Raw genomic sequence first — 21,463 nt, 5'->3', positions numbered from 1 at the left:
CAGGCTGGATCTTGTTTTCGCACAGGTCCTTTCATTCACGAACTACTCAAGCCCCTGGTATGTAAGCGGCAGGCTGCCGGCTGCTACTGCCTAATGTCTCCCATGTACTCAGTGGTTGGCTTCCAGCATGGGCTCTTCAGAAAGATGTGATGTGCTGGAGCGTGTAGCGAGTGCTTCTGATCGCTCCTGTTCTTCGGCTATAAATCTACGTAGCAAATGGCCAAGTGGTCCAAGTGTTAGGATGAGGACAGGTGCCAGCCATTGCTTCTCATTATATAGAGAGGGCTTTCACCCACTGCTGTCCCCTAGTTGCCTTTCTCTGTAACCTCTCCGTATCCTATGACCGTTTTCCAACAATACTCAAGCCTTAGTAGCAAGAGGATAACTAAGGTAACCAATGGAAACTCAGAAAGCAGGAAGGCCATGGTTTCTCTGAATTCATCTTCTCCGCCAACTACAACTTTCTATGTCATATAGACACGAGACACAAACATTCCGAGGACAGATGCAGCATGAGGACATCAACTCGTTTTGGTGTGTGTGCTCTAAAGTCACCATGATTGCATCTACCCCTGCTCTCATTAGAAGTGTCCAAGGAAGTCATAGCCAGTGGCAAGATTAACGGCAGCCTTAGCGATAAGGAGTCTCTTCCCTACATTACCTTTTGAGTTCTTCAAACCTTAGATTTGGATTTTGTGTCTAATAAAGAACGATTAGTGTTGAAATTAAGCATCAGAAACCCCTAGAGAGGCTGTCAGAGAAGTTCTAAAAACTCTAAGCCTCTCCCTGTTGTTAAATGCCAAGTTACCTTCCTTGCCTACTGCCAAGAAGGACCCAGCCTCACAGTTTTGAAGTTGGTGGCATTTTTTAAATTAACTTAGGCTAAACTAGTAAAAGTACCACTTTCAGTGCCCATTTTCTTTCAGATTTCAATACAAACAGTTGAAAAGTCAAGTCTAGTAATCTGATCTCAAAGAAACTTTCTTAGTAGCCTGCAAACTATCACAGGCCATATGGTGCATCCCCTCTGAAGGCTGCTTGGGGCCTTTGAGAGCAAGCATAGGAAAGGGGTATGTGTTTTCCCAGAAGAACTTTGGGGACAATAGTGTAGCAGACCTTCTGTTAAAAGAACCAAGCAGTGTTTATACATAAAATTGAAGTTAATAAATTGAATTAAATTGTAAAACACAAGATTTGTCTGATGCTGTGGTATCAGAGAAATTGTTCACTTACTTAACTGTAATCTCAGAGAGCAGATGATTCCCCCCATCCCACCCCACCCCACACCTAGGAGCATCTAGAATAAAACTTGGCAAAGGTAGCACATTTTGCTGAAGGGAGTTGAGCTGTCTCATCCCTGGAGGTTCTGAGCATCCCAGAAGCACGTTTCCAATGTTTTATGAGGATCTGGTGTATCTGCTGCATGTTGTAATTTTACTGGTACCCATAATTTTAACTCCAGTGTTAATTTTGGCAGACTGGAGGAGTGGGGGGAAAGCACGTTAGTCCTGAGGAGCAAACCTAAGTCAGACCCGAGTTAGAACTATAAAAGCTTTCTTATGCAAGAGAAAAATATGATAGCTGACACGTTTAGCCATTTCTTTAAGAATGAAAGCCTCTTCCAGGTCAGATATGTATGGAAGTAATTTTTACAACACCTTGAAACACAGCTGGGCATGAGAATTGTATTGTGATTTGATTTTTTTTTTTTTTTTTTTTTGCCAAAATCCTGCTGAATTAATAGTGAATCATAGACCTTTGGAGCCTGAAGAAATCACTGTTATAATTCCAACCAACCCTTATTTTACAAGGAAACAGGTTCCTAGATAATTAACTATATTGGTCTTAAGAGACTAGATTCTGGGCCAGTAAAATGACTCAGTTGGTAAAAGCCCTTGCCACCAGTCTGAGTTCAATCCCAGGAAGCACGTGGTGGAAGGTTGACAACTGATTCCTGGGGTTTGTCCTGTGCTCATGTATGTACACTGTGTATGTACACTGTGGCATAAATACCCTCCCAACATATATCAGAGAAATAGGAAAACTCACATGATATTTAAGAAGAAAAAAGCAAGTGAGTTCTTAGTTGTATATCTCCTGATGCCATCAGGAAGTAGGAATGTCACAATTCTAAACAGCCCAGCTTCCCAGCTAATGGTTTAGAGTTGGAATGTGATATGTGAATTTAGAATCTGGGATATGAATTATTACGTGAAGGATAGAAGTAGTGCTTCAACCCACAGTAGAGATTAAATGAACATTTACACTGAAAAATAGGGCATGGAGAAACAGAATAATTGATAGTGTGTGTGTGTGTGTGTGTGTGTGTGTGTGTGTGCGCGCTCAATAGAGTATGTGCAGACTTGTGAGTGTACACATGGTGGCAAACTGATTATACACAAACATGGGTGCTGGTATATATATTTTTAAAGTTTCCATTTAGTATGGTACAATGCTCTTTGAAAAATTACAACTTTCCTTGTCTTACACAGTTGAATGGAGAAGGGATTTTAAAGGCACGGAGAAGGGTTTTTAAAGGTGTATTGAGATAGGTGTATATGCTTCTGGTGTAGATATTCTTTAGAAAGCCTTTTCTATTGTCCCAGTGGGGGGGTGTGTGTGAATGTAAGTTGTCATAAATATCCCAAGAGTTATGTAGTCTTTCTCCTATGCAGAGGTCATGAGTGAGGCAAGGCTAAACTTAATGACTCAAAAGAAGAAAATGCCATCCACAAAAGACAGGGCTTTATTGTAGTATGTTATGTATTAGTTTTAAGTGTGTACCCCCTCCCCCTGAGAGAGAACCCCTGATAGGAACACTTTTGGAGCTTGAGTGCTTAAAGGTATTTGATAGGCTCTGCTTAGTTCTTGAATAGATGGTTACTTGCCAGGAGAGACAGAGGTGGGGGAGGGAATAATCCCAACTAAAATAAAATAAAATACTTCTGGCCAGAAGTAGGAAGATAACCAGAGAGTAAAAGTGTCTGTGCTAGTTAGTGATGTTCTCCAAGGGAGAAGTGAGGAATGTAGATGGGTAGACCAGATGGGTAAACCGGAAGATACAGCCTACCTGCATCCAGGGTGTCTTGTTGTGTCAGGCCTTTCTGGTTGATGTGGGGGTGGGTGAAGTCAAGCACCACTTTATTCTGCAGTTACCTGAGAGTGACTCTCTCACACATGCACGGAACAATAGGACCCCATGAAACACAAGAATTGCCTTGATTAGTGAGGATACGTTCTGAGCCTTCTGGTCTACCAGGATCGGGTTTCAGCTTTACTCTTCATCCAGCTTCAGCCTGTTTCAGCTGAGCCCCAAAGCCCCCTGCTCCCCATGCTTGGTCAGCATGACCCTTCATGCTCTGCAGGCTTTTTTTCTTGTCTCTAATGGTAGGGGGATCATTATTGATTCTCCTCATTCATCCCACTAATTTATCTTTCTCATGCTTACCAACTCACGGAGTAATTCATTAGAAAACACCACCCACAATTTGACTGACCCCACTATAAATGTTAAATGCTCTTCTCCCCTTATTGGAACCTTTTCCTGTCTTTGCACATCATCAGTTCGCTTAGGAGAAATACATTGAATGCTTACTCTGTGTTTGATATTATCTGAATTATCCTAGTTGGGGCATTTGTACTCCCAAGGACTGTTTAAATATGCAAGTAGCTATTTTTAAAAAGAAAATAAAGCTACGATAAAGCGTAGTTACTCAATTTGTTTTGTTTCGTTTTTCTGGTATGGTGAGGTGCAATGGTAGCTGCTCAGAAAGAATTCTTTAACCCACAAAGTACCAATGAGCTCATGGCTGACTTTCACTTACACGTTCAAACACATTCTGATAGCAGAAAAATCTGTCCTACAAATTATAGGCGAGTAGGGCTCTGGAGAGATGGCCCAGTGGTTAAGAGAGCCCTTACTGCTCTTCCAGAGGATATAAGTTCCATTCCTAGCACCCAGTCAGGTGGCTCACAACTGCTTTTAACAACTCCATAGATGCTGACACACTTTTCTGGCCTCTGAGGGTAACCACTCATGTAGCATACAAACACATAAATAAAGGAAATATAAAGCATAAATAAAGTAAAGCATAAAGTAAAAATGAAAATACAGACAACTAAGCTACAATTCATAGTTTATGCAAAATGCTGGTATCTTTGAGTCATGCATTTTAACAGTATTTGTGGTTTCTTGTCTTCTTTGAAAAAATAAGTGGGGCGTAGTTATTGAAAGAATTTTCCTTTAAATATGATTTATTTTTATTTTATGTGTATGTGTGCTTTGCCTGCACCTATCAATGTACCCTACACATGTATCTGGTGCTCACAGAGAACAGAAGAGGCTGTCAGAGCCCTTGTAACGTGAGTTAAAGATGGTTGTGAGCCACCATATGGGTGTCTGGAATTATAGCTGGATCAACTGCAAGGGTTGCAAGCACTCCCGACTGCTAAGCTCTCTCTCTCTCCAGCACTTGGAGGAATTTCCTAGTGGCATATTTTAAGAATGACTAGTTAGCTCATCAATCATGTTGATATGAGATCCCCAGAAAATCTTGATAACTTGGAAGGTGCTCTGCTGTGTTGAGATCTGATGATCTCTTTAAATGCGTATTCTAAACTTCACCTAATCTATGATATTTTTCTATGATTAAATACTGTGTTTTGGGGACCATCCGTCATGAAATTAATTAGGGAGCATCTTAATAAACAATGGTTTAGTGTATTTGGTCTCTGTTCTGTAATTGCTTACTAAAAGCCGAATTAAGATTGGTTTTTTTAAAAGTACTCCTTCTATTATATTATTTAAATAAGTATTGGTTTACTAATCACGTAGTGGGCATCTAGTGTAAGCAATGCGTTGTTATAGCTACTGGGAATGGGGTGTTCATGTTTCCTTCCTTGTGGAGTTGTATTTAGTGGATGAGGCTGATAGTAATCGGGAAACATGAGCACACACACGTTCAGAAAGCAAAGGCAGCACTGCCTTGAGTGGTCTGAGCAGGTCTCCCAAGGCGATGGCTTTTTACTTGTGATGTATGTGATGACAAGAGGCAAGTCCTGGAAAAGTCCACCCCAAAACTGTGGTCAAGAGCACGAGCTAACACAGACACCCACACAGACACATATAGACATGCATGCATGCGCACACACACACACACACATAGAAACACACAGACATGTGCAGGCACATACATATACAAACGTACACAGACACACAGACAGATACACACACAGACACATACACAGACACACAGACAGATACAGACTCAGACTCACACACAATCACACAGACATAGAGACACAAGACACCCACACAGACACACACACAGACACATATATGCATGCACACACACACACAGAGACAGACAGACACAGACAGACACATGTAGACACATACATATACAAACGTACACAGACACACACACACACATACACACAATCACATAGACACGGACAACAGACATACCCAGATACACAGACAGATACAGACTCAGACACACACACAATCACACAGACATAGAGACACATAGAAACACACATACACACACACACACACACACACAGAGAGAGAGAGAGAGAGAGAGAGAGAGAGAGAGAGAGAGAGACTTTGCCTGAGTTCAGAACCACCCTGGCAGGATGCAAGAACAAGAGGTCATGAGCCTGTCATGAGAAAGGAGGTCGTGAGTGAATGACTGGGATGGGGGTGGGGTGGGGACAGGATTGATCCCACAGAGGTGGGTAGCTGGAACTCTGCAGATCCTGTAGAACACATAAGAAATCAGATTTCTCTGCAAGTGTCAAAGGGTTTAATGCACTGTGGGGTCTAATGCAGGGCAACGGCATGATTTATGATTTCTTACGAGAGGACCTTGGCTGCTCTGTAGAAAGGGGGGGCTATTAAAAACCAAGGCAGAAAGGCTGAACACCGTGAAGCTATTATAACAGACCAGGTGAGAGAGGATGCGAGGTTTCAGCAGGAGTGGGCATGTGGGAGCCGGCTCTGCAGCTGGAGTTCAGGGGCCCAGGCGAGGAAGCGCTGGTCCGATGGTGATGGTGTGGATTGACCTGGGAATGGATGAGGAGAGGGGAGCGATGCTCTGAATGCAGGCTCTCGATGAGATGATGGTGGCTGATGTTTAGAACTTCCCATTTCATTTTCTTCCGTATTCCACTTTAAAAGTTACTGTACTTATTCACTGTTATAGTGAAATGAGCTTTTTTTTTTTTTTTGCAAAAATACTTGAGGCACGCTTACAGTTTCTGCCTCTCATGGCGGAACTCAGCGAATAGAAGCGGCTCCTAAGGATGCACAGGAACAGACTGAAAGGCTGAGGGGCAAGCAGGAACTAGTTGCTGTTGCTAATTGGCATCTGTAGCGAAGCCTTTCGAAATCTGCACAAAAATCACAGAGTATTCCAACCTACATTTCCAGCAATCACATTTAGTGTTTCTCTGGCTTGGTCTGCTGAGAAGTTTTTACTTTTTGAAGGATGCAAAGATGGCCAAATCTGCTTTTAATTTTTTTTCCCTTTGGTGGTGGCAGACCCCCATCTTCCTTACCACCAACTGTTAGACTCACTCCAGAAGACTCTGAGAACACTCCAGCTTCAACACCTCGAGTCAGTCAGATTAAAGAGAGCCTGAAGGGCTCTGGCTGTGCCCAGCCCCCACCCAAGCTCTGCGGTCTCAGCGCAAGTTGGCCTTTGGCTTGTTTGTTGTTTGTTTGTTTGTTTGTTTTTGAGTCTGAGGTGTGGTCTGAGCGTCCCCGCCCACCCAGTGCCCAAAACTGACTTTCCTAGTAGAAACTGTAAATCCCTTGCATTCGTTTCTAACTGCTGCTACTCCACCAGAAATTATAAAAGCTCTTCAGAGGGCTCGGGTTTAGGAGAGTTCTGGAGTCTGTGGGTTCTATGTTAGATCCGTTCCTAGATTCTGCTGATTCTTAAAAAAGTCTCCTTGGGCCTTTTCCAAATTTAGATTTAGTCTGTAAGTACTATCACCTGCTCCTCTCGGGCCTGTCTGAAGCCGTAGCAAAGCTGATGGAGCCTCCTAGTGATGCCCTAGGGAGGGGAGACTGAACTGGACTGGGCTGGGGGAGGAACACGAGCCCCAAGTGTCAGACACTGTAATTCTGCAGCCCTGACCAATACAGTTGCTGGAGATCCCACTCGGGGATCTCCAGCTCCGTTGCCTAAATTTCATTCGTTACATTATTTCAAAGTTGGGTCAAGCTCTTCCCTCGGAGTCCTCTGTACTCTTCTACGACCTCCAAGATGTAGCTCAGCTCCACTTTAAGCGCTCTGACAGCGGGGAGGCTGGTCTGCCTCCGAGCACCCAGATAGCTAGCTTCTGGGGAGGTTAGCGCTTAGTGTTACAGGCTGAGCTGAGCTTTGGCTTGGGCCAGCCAGCTGTGTTAGCTTATTACTTGAGAACGCATGCTCAAGAAGCAACCATAAAAAGAAAGGGTGGGGCTGCAGAGATAGCTCAGCAGTTAAGACTGAGGAAATGTCTTCCAGCAGATCTGGATTCTGTTCCCAGAACCCACAGTGAGTGGGTTACAGTGGCCTGTAACTCCAGTTCCCGGGGCCTCTGCAGATGCTGCACTCACATGCATATATACATGCACATATACAAGCATGCACATATACACACATACATACATAAAATAAGTCTTAAAAAAAGAAAAAGGACATATTATGTGACTATGATCAGTAACAGAAGTTAGGAGGCTACAGGAAGTTTATTCTGCTGGTTCTTATCCTTTTTGTAGAACTTCTTTTGTGGTAAAATCTTACCGAGTTAAGTATAACACCGGTGTCAGGAGCAGATACCTGGCCCCTCTGCTCTCCAGTGTCCTACTCTTCCGAGGCCATCCTGATAGGTTATTTCTCCGCTGGTGAAATGAGTTAGTTCAAGCCAGATTAGATTAGATTAAAGGCAGGATTATTGGGAAACTTCTCTAGGGTGAGTTCACTGGCCCCAAAGATGGAGGCCAGGGGAGTTACCATGGGTAGAAAGGGTTGAGGAGGGGGAAGAGAGAGAAAGGTTGCATGCACTGAGAAGAGAGGCGGAGGAGGGGGTGGAGAGAGAGAGAGAGAGAGAGAGAGAGAGAGAGAGAGAGAGAGAGAGAGAGAGAGAAGGAGGAGGGAAGGAGGGACAGAGGGACAGAGGGAGGAAGGGAGGGAGGGGAGAAGGGGAGAGAGCCTCTGAGGAAGAGCAGCCTAGTCCCTGAGCTGGAAAGGTCCGGGCTGGGGACAGGCTATGCCAGGTAGAGACTGAGGGATGCTGGGAAAGCCCTGAGGCCAGGTCTGCTTTGGTATGTAAAATATGCACCTCAGAGCCTTGTCTCTGGATCCAAAACCAAACAGTCCCCACCCCAGAAATGTCCAGGACATTCTAGGAATCCTTGGAACCCAGTGGGACCATCTGCAAACTGTAAAGATTTTAGAGTTTATGTTACTGGCTGATACTTAAGGAATCAGCATCTGTCACCCTTGAGTGCCAGCTCTTCAGCCTCCCCTGTCTCCCCCATCCCTCCTAGCAGGCACATAGGTACTAAGGTCATGGTGTCTGTTCCACTGTAAACTGCCCTCATCCAGGGGATCATCTGCAGGGCAGCCACAGCCTTCTTAAATTCACATCTGCTTTGTTCTTCTTTAAGTTTCTTCCACTGACCCTTGTTCCTCACAGGACGAAAGTCCCGAGCCCTTAACTGTGGCCCCATGGTTGTCCCCAGAGAGCTGTACTCCATCTCAACAGGTCCCCAGAAAAGCACTGGCTTATAGCAGCCCTGGGTGCATCCCCACTACCCAGGTACCAACCAAGCTCATGCCCCTTGACACCAGACACAGATCTCAAAGCCTTAGGGAAGGCCCAGCGCCTCCTACAACTGAGTCCCGCTGTTAGCGGCTATGCTGCTGATCTGTCTTCTCTTCTGAGCTGGCTGTGCAGTTGGCTGCTGTGTGTCTGTCACACATCGTGACCTTGATCTCTGTGGCTGCCTCCTCTACTCAAATAGAACTGTTCCAAGGCAGAGACAGTTGTGGAAGGGGTGCTTCTCCTTCTGTGTGAGCTCCCAGTTCCTTTGGCAGATGCCTGACACATGAAGACCATCAACATTTGAATGAACAAGTCATGGATACTCACCACCAATGCATTTCTTGAAATGTGAACACTTGTCATTTCATAAATCATCCCCATGCTAATAAAGTCAAAAATTATTTTTCAGAACCTCATTTGTTACAAGATGTTAGCATTCTCCTTACTACGAGATCTCATGTTTTTAAAGGGGAGTTTTGCTTGCCAGGATTATTTGCGTATCCACTCTGTGTGGAAGTCTTTCCAGCCGAGTGGAGTGCGCTGTGGTCCTGGCACGTTTCAGTCTTCAAAGCTGATTGACTTCCTAATGCAAGGAATAGAGGAGAGGCATGGGAGGGCGTGCATGTGTGAAGGCCTGTGTGTGACAAATGGTGGCGTGTTCTAATGAACCCGCTCACTTGCAAATTTGTCTTCCCGCAGGTGATGTGTCACCAATCAGTATGTCCCCCATCAGTCAGTCTCAGTTTATTCCACTCGGGGAAATCCTTTGCTTGGCCATCTCTGCAATGAACTCTGCGAGAAAGCCTGTCACCCAGGAGGCGCTGATGGAACACCTGACCACGTGTTTCCCAGGTAAGGAGAAAGAACGGAGCTCTTTCCAAAGGGATGGGGGCTGTTGGGTGCAGGCTGTGGGTGTGGCTGTTGGTTGCAGGCTGTGGGTGTGGGCTGTTGGATGCAGGCTGTGGGTGTGGGCTGTGGGTGTGGGCTGTTGGATGCAGGTTCTGGGTGTGGGTTAGGGATGCAGGCTGTTGGTGTGTTCTGTGAATATGGGCTGTGGATGTAGGCTCCAGGGCTTTAAAGGAACACTAGGGGGAAAAAATCTTCACCCAAACTGACTAGACACCTTATTTCTATGACTTAAAAAATAACAGTGTCAGTCCTTTAGTTATAATATCTTTTATCTTACCTTAGGTATAGTACCTTTTATCTTATTTTAACTTATTTTTATAATTTGCTATAATACTTTTTAACTTGATACTTAAGGGGAAAAAATTAAGTCAGTTTCATGAGAAATTGGTAAAAATGACCAAGAATCTACTCATCATTTTCAGTTGAGCTTTCCTTAAATGTATAAACCCACAGTTCTCAGAAACAGCACTCTTAGTGCTTAGCCCTAAGAGTTCAACTACAGGAATGAACAATGTCAAAAATAAATATGTCTCCCATGTTTGTGCTATGAACCAATAAGCCTTATAAAATGTTACTTCAGGAATCGAGACTTTGTTTTAAAAGGAAAAACATCCTTCTTTTCCTTTTTATTCAATTTATTTTTTATTTTATGTGCATTGGTGTTTTGCCTGCATATTATGTCTGTGTGAGAGAGAGTATCAGATCTTGGATACAGTTGTGTGCTGCCATATGGGGGCTGGGAATCGAACCTGGGCTCTCTCTATGAGCAGCCAATGTTCTTAACTATAGAGCCATCTTATTCCACTTTCCCCCCCTTAAATATTACAAAACGAAGACAATAGTGCCATTTCAGTACAATTGGTCATTGATAATCCCGGTAGGGAAAATTGTTTGGCGTGGAATATACTGAAAACCCATGCCCCAGCTCAGGGGTGGGGGGGGTACCTCATTATTCCACTGGGTACAGAGCCCTCCGCCAGAGATGCGAAGTCTAATGTTACAAAAAGTCTCAGAGTCCCATAAGATGTGCAATTTCTCAAGCAATTTTCTATGTGTGCACCTGTATAGTTAGATGGGCAGCGTGCACTTTATGGGGCTGCTGGTTTGCCAGGTCGATGACTACTGTCTGTCTCCCTTTCTACATTAAAATAAGAATCACATTAAAAATGAATGTGCGGTATATTCGATGTTCATTCAGCTTTTCAGAGACTCTAGGACATACAAGCTGTTGACTGAAGTGGCGTTGGCTACAGTAATACTGCATGATAAGCGACCCCAGAGGCCAGAGATAGGCAACAGTAAGCATTTACTTAGGTCCTAGGTCTGAAGGTGTCTCTGGAGTTAGCTGGGACTTAGAAGGTGGACCTGATCCTACCTATACTGCCTGTCCTTGGAAAAAGACCTTTTGGTCATATCTGCTAATATTGCATTGATATAGCAATCTTGCCTTGAGCTGAAGTCAAAGTGTAGAAAGCAGCGCCAGCACACACACACACACACACACACACACACACACACACACACACACAAACACACACACACACACACAGGGTGGAAGAACCAACTCTATGAAGAGTAATAGCATAGCCCTCCATCATTACTCTCCATACTTGACCTTTTGCCTCAAAGAAACTTTGCACTTCCATTCCATTAATTCCCCACCCCCACCCCCGGCCTTTTCCCCCACTTACATTCCCTGGTTTGTTATTGTTCTTTTTGGTTTTGTTTTGTTTTCGGGTTTTTTGTTTTTTTTTTTCAGGACAGGATTTTTCTATGTAGCTCTGGCTTTCCTGGAACTCATGTTATAAACCAGGTTGGCCTTGAACTCAGATCCTCCTGCTTCTGCCTTCCAAGTGTTGGGATTAAAGGTGTGTACCACCATGCCCTCCCCACTTTTTAAATGTCACTGTTTTTTATATTATTTATGCTATTCAAACACTAATATCAACCTACCCTTTCAACCTATGAGTAAGCTTACATGTTGTAGCATTTCATTATGCCCTAACATTCTTCCTTTTCTAGCAGCCGGACACCTTTTCCCACTGGTAGTGAGATACCTAGATGTACCAATCCCCAGGGAAGAGGGGGGGGGTGCTCTTAGCCAACACTGCCCTCTGGAATTCGAAAACCCTTCTTCCTGTAGTATACCTAAGCTACTGCTTCAGATGTCAAACAGTCCAGCTGCTTTTAAAGTCTTCACATTGTTAGTTATACAGCTTCACAGGAAACCACGTGCCTTTCTCGGAAGCAGTTCCATGCCTCCCATTGCTAAGAAATAGACGAGAACGCGGAGCTTGTATGTGATGGTCAAATACTCATGACTGTTGAGCAACAAGCAGTACCACAAAGTTATAATACATCCTAGAAAAAGGAATCAGTGATGCTTAAATAGTGCCAGCTTCTATGGTAAAGAGGCACCAACCAACCCTTTCCCTTCGTGCAACACACCGATGACTATTGGACACACTAGACATTTGCAAGGACACCGTGTAGATTTTACAAGGCACAGCCTGCAGGCCTTGAAGGACTGCACCACCTATCTTTGTGAATAAAGTTTTATTGGAACACAGTTGTCTCTGTATTATTTTTGACTCCTTGGACATAGCGGTAGAGCAGAGGAGTTGCAAACAGAGGTCACGTGGCTCACAAAGTCTACAAGATTTACTAATTGGCTCTTCATAGAAGAACATCGACAAACTCAGGTCCAGGACACAGTAATAATTATTTAAAATTTTCTTTAGTAATAGATCTTTTTTTTTTAAATTTAGCTTTGTTTTAAATTTTTGTTTTTTGAGACACAGTCTCACTGTGTAGGCTGGGCTGGCCTTGAATGTCCGTAATCATCTGCCTATACAGATGCACACCATTGTACATGACATAATAGCTCTAAACATATAACTAGTATTTCATAAAAAAATGACAATTTTCTTACCTTGCCTGCCCTCTTTTCTTTCTTCTCCTTCTTTCATTTGTTGCTTTTAGTTAGCTATGTCAGGACAAAACATCATTGAGAACTTAACATTGTTTAAATTCTCCTTGAAAAATCTATTTTCAGTGACAATACTAGAAGTTTGGAGGGTTTTTAATACCTTCTTTGTTTTAAAGGTAAGACCGTTTACTTCTTTTGTAGTTCACTATTTGAAAAAAGGGGGGCAGGTTAAAGTCTAACAAACTGTTATTAAAGTATTTGAATTCTTATATTTGATGCATGTTTTATGAATAAATAAAAGGGATAGTTATGTAATCTTTCAGTACTTTGGACGCCTGTATTCCAAAGAGTAAAGTTTACTAGTAAAACAGTATACTGAAACAAATGACAGTATACGGTTTCTTTTCTGTTTTTCAAAGTCCCACTCTCCTCCCAATCCCCACTTCATACGGCCCTTCCCCTTATCCTCTCTTCCCCTGCACCTCCAAGAAAGAGGACCCCCCTCCCCCCAGTACCAATTCACCCTAGCTCCTCAAATCACTGCACGGCTAGGAACATCCTCTCCTATGGAGGCCGGAGAAGTCAGCCCAGTTAGGGCACAGAGTCTACAAGGCAGGCAGCAGAGTCAGGGTGGGCTTCTGCTCCAGTTTTGGGGTTCCCACATGAAGACTAAGCTGCACATCTGCTACATATGTGCAGGGATTGGGTGATTGCCTTAGTCCATCCCTTGTATGTTCTTTGGTTGGTGACTCTGTTGATTTTCCTGTGGAGTCCCTATCCACTCCAGGTCCTTAATCCTCCCCCTAACTCTTCCCCCAACACTGTGGAGCTCCATCTAATGTTTAGCTGTGGATCTCTGTCTGTCTCTGTTTCCGCTGGCTGCTGGGTGGAGCCTCAGAGGACAGCTATGCTAAGCATAGCAGATGTCTACAAGCACACCAGAATATCATTATAACCAGAATATCATTAATAGGGTTAGGGATTGGTTCTTGCCCGTGGGATGGATCTCAAGTTGTGCCAGTCAAGGTTGGCCATTCCTTCTGTCTCTGCTCCATCTTTGTCCCTGCACTTCTTGAGGCAGGAGAAATTTTGGGTTGAAGGTTCTGCATAATTTGGTGTCCTCATCCCTCCTTTGGGAGTCCTGCCTGGATATAGGAGGTGGCCGCTTCAGGCTCCATATCCCCCTCCCCCCACCCCACTGCTATGAGCTGAACTTTGAAATTCAACAAATTCTATGCACCAGTTTCCAATACAGAATTGCATGTTCATGTTTGCTTGTGTGTGTGTGTGTGTGTGTGTGTGTGTTAGTGTGTATGTGTTGGTGTGTATGTGGTGTGTGTGTGTGTGTGTGTGTGTGGTGAGAGACATGACCCTGCTGGAGACTGAAACCAGGGCCTTGTGTTAACACAGAACTACACCTTCCACCTAAGAATATATATATATATATATATATATATATATATATATATATATATATATATATATAAAGATCTTAAGAGAATACTTGTTTTTCAGATTTCTAAAGAACCCTTTCATCCAGGATAAGTGCTCAATGGCATTGGGCTAATCCTTGCTAAGTTGTTAGAGTCGGGTCTTTCTGGAAGCAAGGCTGACTCACTTCAGGCAGACAGAGGACCGTGAGACTGGATGCAGGGTGGAAACTGGTTTAGCCTTGGCTGCAGAACATGTCTTTCTCTCTGATTCATCTTCCTGAATTCTTACACAGCCAGTGTTCTCACAAATGAGGAATTATAACACAATGAAGGCCATTAAACATGTCAGTCTATAGCTGGGCATGACGTCACATGCCTGTGTCCCGGGTGCTCTCGAAGGTCATGGATGAAGATTGCTTGAGCCCATGGCTCCCACGCCAGTCAGAACAATGGACACAGGTCCTATCTCAAAATGAAAACACCTTTTAATCTGAACTGTTTCCCTTAAAGCACACATATGTGTGTCCTCTGTTCTGAGAGTTAGTCAGATTTGCAGGCTTAAAGCAAAATGTGGTTCTGAGAAATATCGTGTAGTCACAATGTGTCTTTAGCTATCCACCTTGGCTTTGGAAGCTGTAAAGGTGTGGGAAGATTAGGTGTGTGCAGCTTTAGCTCTAGTAGATTACAGAGCTTATTTTTGTTCTTGGCCCTCTCTGATTCATGATAAACTACAGGTGTAGTATCTGGAAATGATAACACGTGCAAGTGATCAGCCCTTTGTCAGGTTAACCCTGCAAGTGTCTAACAGAAGAACCAGCAAACTCAGGGTTAGCGAGATGACTGGAAATATCAGTTACTATACTAAGGCTTAAAAGTAACGTAAGTATAAATATTGTCAACTTTCAGTTGAACCAGAAAAGTCAAGGGAGAAGTGTGTAAATAGATTGGATCGCAAGGGGGAGATATTTGTGGGGCTTTTGTTATTGTTGTTTTCAAAGTAAATGTTGATTGACTGATGTAGCTGAAAAACAAAAATAGATAAAACACAGATAGTTCTTGTCTCTTTATTTGGGAATAACTAGAGAAATGTTTTTCTTAATGCTAAGTAGTATATATTATGTTCTGCTCGTGATCATATATGAATCTGTGAGTTTTCCAAGACCAACAGTAATGACTATTCTTAATGTGAGTCATGGGCTAGGGAGATGGCTTGACAGTTGAAAATGCTTGTTCTCCTAAAAGACCCAAGTTAGGTTCTCCGCACACATTAGGCCCCTCCCATGTAGTCCCAGGAGATCTGAAGTCCTCTTCTGGCCTCTGTGGGTATTCTTACACACTTGGTGTTCTCTCTCTCTCTCTCTCTCTCTCTCTCTCTCTCTCTCTCTCTCTCTGAAAAAAAGAAGTAGCTCAACTTCCTTTAGTAACACAAGGTAAATTAGTTGGTCAAAAAGAAACTACATTAAGCAATATGCTGTGTGTGAGAGACTCTTCTACCTTGCTTAGGATGTCTTCCAAAGATGGAGCACAAACAGATGTGGATGCTCTATTGTGCCCAGACTTCCTCTCTCTGAGAATGTCAGACTAGCTCTATTGGAGCTAAGGGGCCTGGGTCACACCCTGCCCTTCAGGGACCCCACTGAGACCTAAAGACCTCCCATTAAGCTTCATTGTATAAAAGTACCATTAGATCCAACTTTCATTAGATCCAACTTTCGTTGTTTGGTGAGACTTAGAGCGCACAGACTTCTCAGAGCACCCAGATGTTCCAGTTGCTACACCACATCATTGGAAGGTAATCTGGGTTTCCATAGGTCCTGACCCAAAGTTGAGACTACTAATGGCTAGTTTTTATTGAGCATGTGCTCTCTGGTACACGCTGTTGTACATACACCAAGGTCATGTAAACTCCAAGGAGTTCTATGAGAGTAGATGCCCCAGTGATTAAGTTTCCAGCTACCTTAATGCTACCAGATCCTGGGGATGCTACAATAGTACAAGGTGAACAGCAAAAATGTTGTAGTGTACAGTTCTGCAAACCAGAAATCCTAAGTCAAGGTGTCTGCAGTGGTGTCTGTTTCCTTCTGAAAGCTGAGTGAAGACTACACCCAAGCATCTCTCCCTGACTTGCAGACGGCCATCTTTGACCTGTGTCTCTTCACTTCTTCTCTTCCACCTATGCCTCTCTCTGTGTCATTTTCCCCTTTCCAGAAGGACATTACTCCCAATGGATTATGGCCCACTCTAATGACCTCATTTTAACTTGACTACTCCTGCAGAGACCCTGTCTCCAAAAAAGGAAAAGGTCAGTTGGAGGGGACCACTGGGGGCGTGAGAATTTTAAGGTGTGAAGAGGCATCAACTGTGCATTACAATTAAAGCCTACAGAAAGAAAAGGTTCATTCAGGTTCATCACTGGAGAGGATTCAGCCTGCAGTTAGGGAGACCCATTACCTTTAGGACTGTGTGGTAAGGTGGTGAGTCTACTTTTTATGGTAAGTTCACAGCCTGAAAGCAAAAGACAGAGGAAGGGGCCTGGGTCACACCCTGCCCTTCAGGGGCCCCACTGACCTAAAGACCTCCCATTAAGCTTCATTGTATAAAAGTACCATTTCTTCCCATTAAGAAGCTTTTAATACATGAGTCTTAGGGAACGTTCTAGATCTAAACCATAGTAGGGAGTAAGGTCGGTGGGGAAATGAACAATCTAACCAATAACACAATTACGAAGATAGACTGGGCTTCCGATCTGGCAGTCTGGCCTCAGAACCCAAGCATTCAGTCTCCACATTGTACTGCTTTGACTGTGATGGTTGAGCCATGTAAACTACCATTTCTGTGGGTCAATTATTGGCAGCATCTATATGATTTGATCTGGTCTTTCTAAATTATACCATTCCAGTCACTTCTGTAAATATTACCACCCTTGGCCTATCTGTCTGACGCTGACACATGAGGAATACCAAAAGAATAAAGTAAGTAGCCTGCAGCCTGGAGAATCTGTACTCTCCTGAGGATTTCTCTCCTTGATTCTCTCCGTTCAGGTCGGGAAGGCCTAAGCGTTCACACAAATACCCTAGAAAGCTATGTACACAATGGTGCAATGAGATATGTGTCCCACCCTGTATTTATGTTCTAGCAAATACAGATGTTTGGGACTTAGTGATCAAACTAATAGTGTCTTAGTGGACACTTCATGTGGGGACACTTATTGGGAACACTTATTAGGGCTCAACAGTTAGACACTGTGAAACCTACCTCCATCAGCTGGCTTTTGCTAAGGACAGTGTTTGTATCTGACTGTTACTACCACAGTAGACAGCTTCAACATGCAAAGTGGTGGATTTCAAAGTTATAAGGCTTGTTGGAGTGGTCTGGTTCTTTGTGTAGGGTTGAGACCTTGTAGTTTTTACCCCACCCACTCTGGCATGTCTATTGTTGGTTCAACTCATGCCTAGGTAGTCATGGTGGTGAGACCCTACGGGTGTAGCTACCACATGGTGGTAATACTGCATGGTGGTGAGACCTTATGGGTGTAGTTACTGGTAACTAAAGAATGTTGAGAATGGTAGAAATGGTGTCCCCCAAGGGAAGAGGGACCATTTGCTTACCCAATACTAAATGTCACCTCTGAAAACATACATATGGACAACATTTTACAGACTGGGAATCTTACAGTAAGTGTTTAAGTATGCATAAACTTATATACAATAACAATGGATGAAAACAGAGGACATGGGTTTGTTTCTTTTTCTCCGTTTATTTATTCTCTTTACATCCTGATTGCAGCCCCGCCTCTTCTCCCAGTCCTACCCTCAAACCCTTCAAACCCTTCTTCTCCCCTCTTCCCCCTTCCCGTTCTTCTCTGAGAGGGGAAGCCCCCCCCCCCCCCCCCCGTTGGGTATCAACCCACCCTGACACATCAAGTTACAGCAGGACTAGACGCATCCTCTCCCACTAAAACCAGACAAGACAACTCAGCTAGCAGAAAGAGATCCAAAAGAAAGCTACAGAGTCAGAGTCAGCCCCCTGCTCCATTTGTTAGGGAGCCCATGTGCACATCGGCTACATCTGTGGAGGAGGCCCAGCCCATGCGTGCTCTTTGGTTGGTGATTCAATCTCTGTAAGCCCCCACGGAGGCCATGAATTTGAAAAATGAGCAAAGTGTGGTATCCAGAAAGGCTTAGAGGGATGAAAGGAAAGGAGGAAATGATATATTATAATCTCAAACTTAAAAGAAGTTTTGAAAAGGAGTGGTCAAATCTAGTTGCCCTTTTATAAAATTTGTAAAAATTAACTTCAAAGTAATTCCATATTAAGGTTTACATATTCCATGTAAAGGTTTCAGCCTGTGATATATATATATATATATATATATATATATATATATATAGAGAGAGAGAGAGAGAGAGAGAGAGATACACACACATATACATACATGCATATATATATACACACATATATACATATATGATATATGATATTGAGCTGTTCTAACCTCCCTTCTCTGGTGATCTCATTGGAAAAAAAATGTTCTGAAATTTTTTGTCACTTTTCGTCACTTTCCTGTCCTTTACAAAACAATCTTTCTTTTATGATGCTCAAGAAAGGTACCTACCTAACTTCCAGCCCTCTCTTGCAGCAATTGCCCCAATGTTGGGGATGGGACCCAAACAAGTTCTCACACAGGCTGGGCAAAGAGTCCTTCCACCCACCCCATCCCCAAGCCTCTTCCTGTTTTAACGCCTTTTCACTCTCTAGGTGGTAATATTCGTAGGAGTCAGCAGAGAAAACTGGGATTCACACTAAACCTAATAAACACCTTTGAAGCTAGCTTACATTGCCATGAGGTGATTCTTCAAATTTGGCAATGTTAATAGGACATTTGGGGATCCACAGCCTGCCTCTGCCTCCCTCTCACCAGCATCTCTGTTTTTGCTTTTTAGGTGTTCCAACCCCAAGCCAAGAAATTCTACGGCATACCCTAAACACACTGGTGCGGGAGAGGAAAATCTACCCGACTCCGGATGGCTATTTCATTGTGACCCCACAGACTTATTTCATTACCCCTTCCCTCATAAGAACTAACAGTAAGTGGTACCACTTGGACGAGAGGGTACCTGACAGGTCTCAGTGTACCTCTCCGCAACCAGGAACCATAACGCCCTCTGCCTCAGGCTGTGTCAGGGATAGGACATTACCCAGAAAGCACTGCGAGATTTGCCACTGCTGCCGAGAAGACATGCACAGCATGCATGCCTGCACGCTGCAGAGGAAGCCCGCCAAGGACTGCAAAGACCCTTATTGCCCTCCTCCGCTGTGCCAGGTGCCACCCACTGAAAAAAGCAAAAGTACTATAAATTTCTCCTATAAGACGGAAACGCTCTCGAAACCTAAAGATGGTGAAAAGCAGTCCAAAAAATTCGGCCTCAAGCTATTCCGGCTGAGTTTTAAGAAAGACAAGACCAAACAGCTGGCCAATTTCTCTGCCCAGTTTCCTCCCGAGGAGTGGCCTCTGCGAGACGAGGACACGCCCACCACCATCCCTCGCGAAGTGGAGATGGAGATCATCCGGCGTATCAACCCGGACTTGACGGTGGAAAATGTCATGAGGCACACTGCACTGATGAAGAAACTTGAAGAAGAAAAAGCTCACCGCAGCAAAGCCGGGTCCTCCGCCCACCACAGTGGAAGGAGTAAAAAGAGCCGGACTCACCGGAAGTCCCACGGGAAGTCTCGGTCGCACAGCAAGACGCGAGTGTCCAAGGGAGATCCTTCGGATGGCTCGCATCTGGATATCCCCGGTGAGAGGGAGTATGAATTTTGCGATCCTCTAACCAGGGCCCCCAGAGAGGGCTGCTTCATCATTGAGCACAAAGGAGACAACTTCATCATGCACAGCAACACCAACATGATCGAGTCCCATTTCCCCATGACGCCAGAATGGGATGTGTCTGGCGAACTGGCCAAAAGGAGAACGGAGATGCCCTTTCCGGAACCTTCCAGGGGAAGCTCCCACTCCAAAGTGCACCGAAGCCACAGCCATACCCAGGACCGGAGGTCCAGGAATGAGAGGTCCAACAAGGCCAAGGAGAGATCCAGGTCGATGGATAACTCCAAAGGCCCCCTGGGCGCTTCTTCACTTGGGACCCCGGAAGACCTGGCTGAAGGCTGCAGCCAAGATGACCAGACACCCAGCCAATCGTACATTGACGACAGTACTTTAAGGCCTGCGCAAACGATTGGTCATCAAAGGGCTCATATTCCTTCTGCCAGCTATAAAGAGGTGTGCATTCCAGAAATAGTTGGTGGTAGCAAGGAACCCTCCAGTGCTTGTAGCCTTTTGGAGCCAGGCAAAACCCCTGAGAGTGTGCCGTCCTACGGGGAACTCAGCCCTTGCCCGGCGAAAACAGCTGTGGATGACTATTTTCAGTGCAACACCTCGAGCGAGACTGTGCTCACAGCACCGTCCCCTTTAGGGAAGAATAAAGAGGACCATGACACTTTGACCTTGGTGGAGGGGGTAAAAAAACTGTCTCCATCTGAGAGGCAGACCCCCCATTCTTCCAGGGAACCTGTTGGGCACAAGGAGGAGTCACCGAAAGGGCCAGGTGGGGGCCCTGCAGCCTCTGGTGGTATGGTAGAGGGCTTGGCCAATGGCCGCCTTGTCCAACATCACAGTGCAGAACCCAGCAGCCTGGACAAAAGGAAAGAAATATTCAGCAAAGACACACTGTTCAAACCTCTCCACAGCACCCTGTCTGTAAACAGCTATCACAAATCTAGCTTGTCCCTCCTCAAATCCCACCCGAAGTCACCCGTTGACACACTGGTGGGCCGATGTGAGAAACTGGAACCTTCCCTTGGGACATCCGCGGCCCAAGCCATGCCTCCGTCCCAGCGTCAACAGGAGCCTGGAGGAAACCAGGAGGCTTCTTTTGACTATTACAACGTCTCTGACGACGATGATTCCGAGGAGGGGGCCAACAAAAACACAGAGGAGGAGAAAAACAGAGATGATGTGGGTACGGTGCAGTGGCTCCTCGAGAGGGAGAAGGAAAGAGACTTGCAGAGGAAGTTTGAGAAGAACCTCACCCTCCTCACCCCAAAAGAAACGGATAGCAGCAGCAACCAGAGAGCCACGCACTCAGCCCGGCTGGACAGCATGGACAGCAGCAGTATCACGGTGGACAGTGGATTCAACTCTCCACGGTAGGGAGAGCTGTCCTCCTGTCTATACACACACCTGCCAGGGCCCGGGGCTTTAAGCAGATGGCTGGTTTCACAGTCTCGGATTGTGAACGAGGGCTGTGAGCTGTGTGACTTGTGTTGTTAACAGCCTGTTTCTAACTTCTTTTTCAGGAATTGAAAAAAA

The 21,463-nt window shown here is 44.7% G+C and overlaps 1 protein-coding gene across 2 annotated transcripts in view; it reads left to right on the top strand.

Annotated features, from left to right (window-relative positions):
• Stox2 (storkhead box 2) overlaps window positions 1-21,463 on the top strand; it is a 247,377-nt gene that overhangs the window by 214,486 nt on the left and 11,428 nt on the right. For both annotated transcript variants that reach the window (XM_052162680.1, XM_052162681.1), the window contains exons 2-3: window positions 9,520-9,672; window positions 19,035-21,300. In XM_052162680.1, the coding sequence (XP_052018640.1) occupies window positions 9,520-9,672; window positions 19,035-21,300 (2,419 nt within the window). The remainder of the gene's footprint in view (window positions 1-9,519; window positions 9,673-19,034; window positions 21,301-21,463) is intronic.

The sequence above is a fragment of the Apodemus sylvaticus genome, chromosome 18 (assembly GCF_947179515.1).
Source record: "Apodemus sylvaticus chromosome 18, mApoSyl1.1, whole genome shotgun sequence".
In the NCBI taxonomy this organism is placed as follows: domain Eukaryota; kingdom Metazoa; phylum Chordata; class Mammalia; order Rodentia; family Muridae; genus Apodemus; species Apodemus sylvaticus.
Note: the sequence above shows the minus strand (reverse complement) of the source record. Positions and strands in the feature narration are given on the sequence as shown.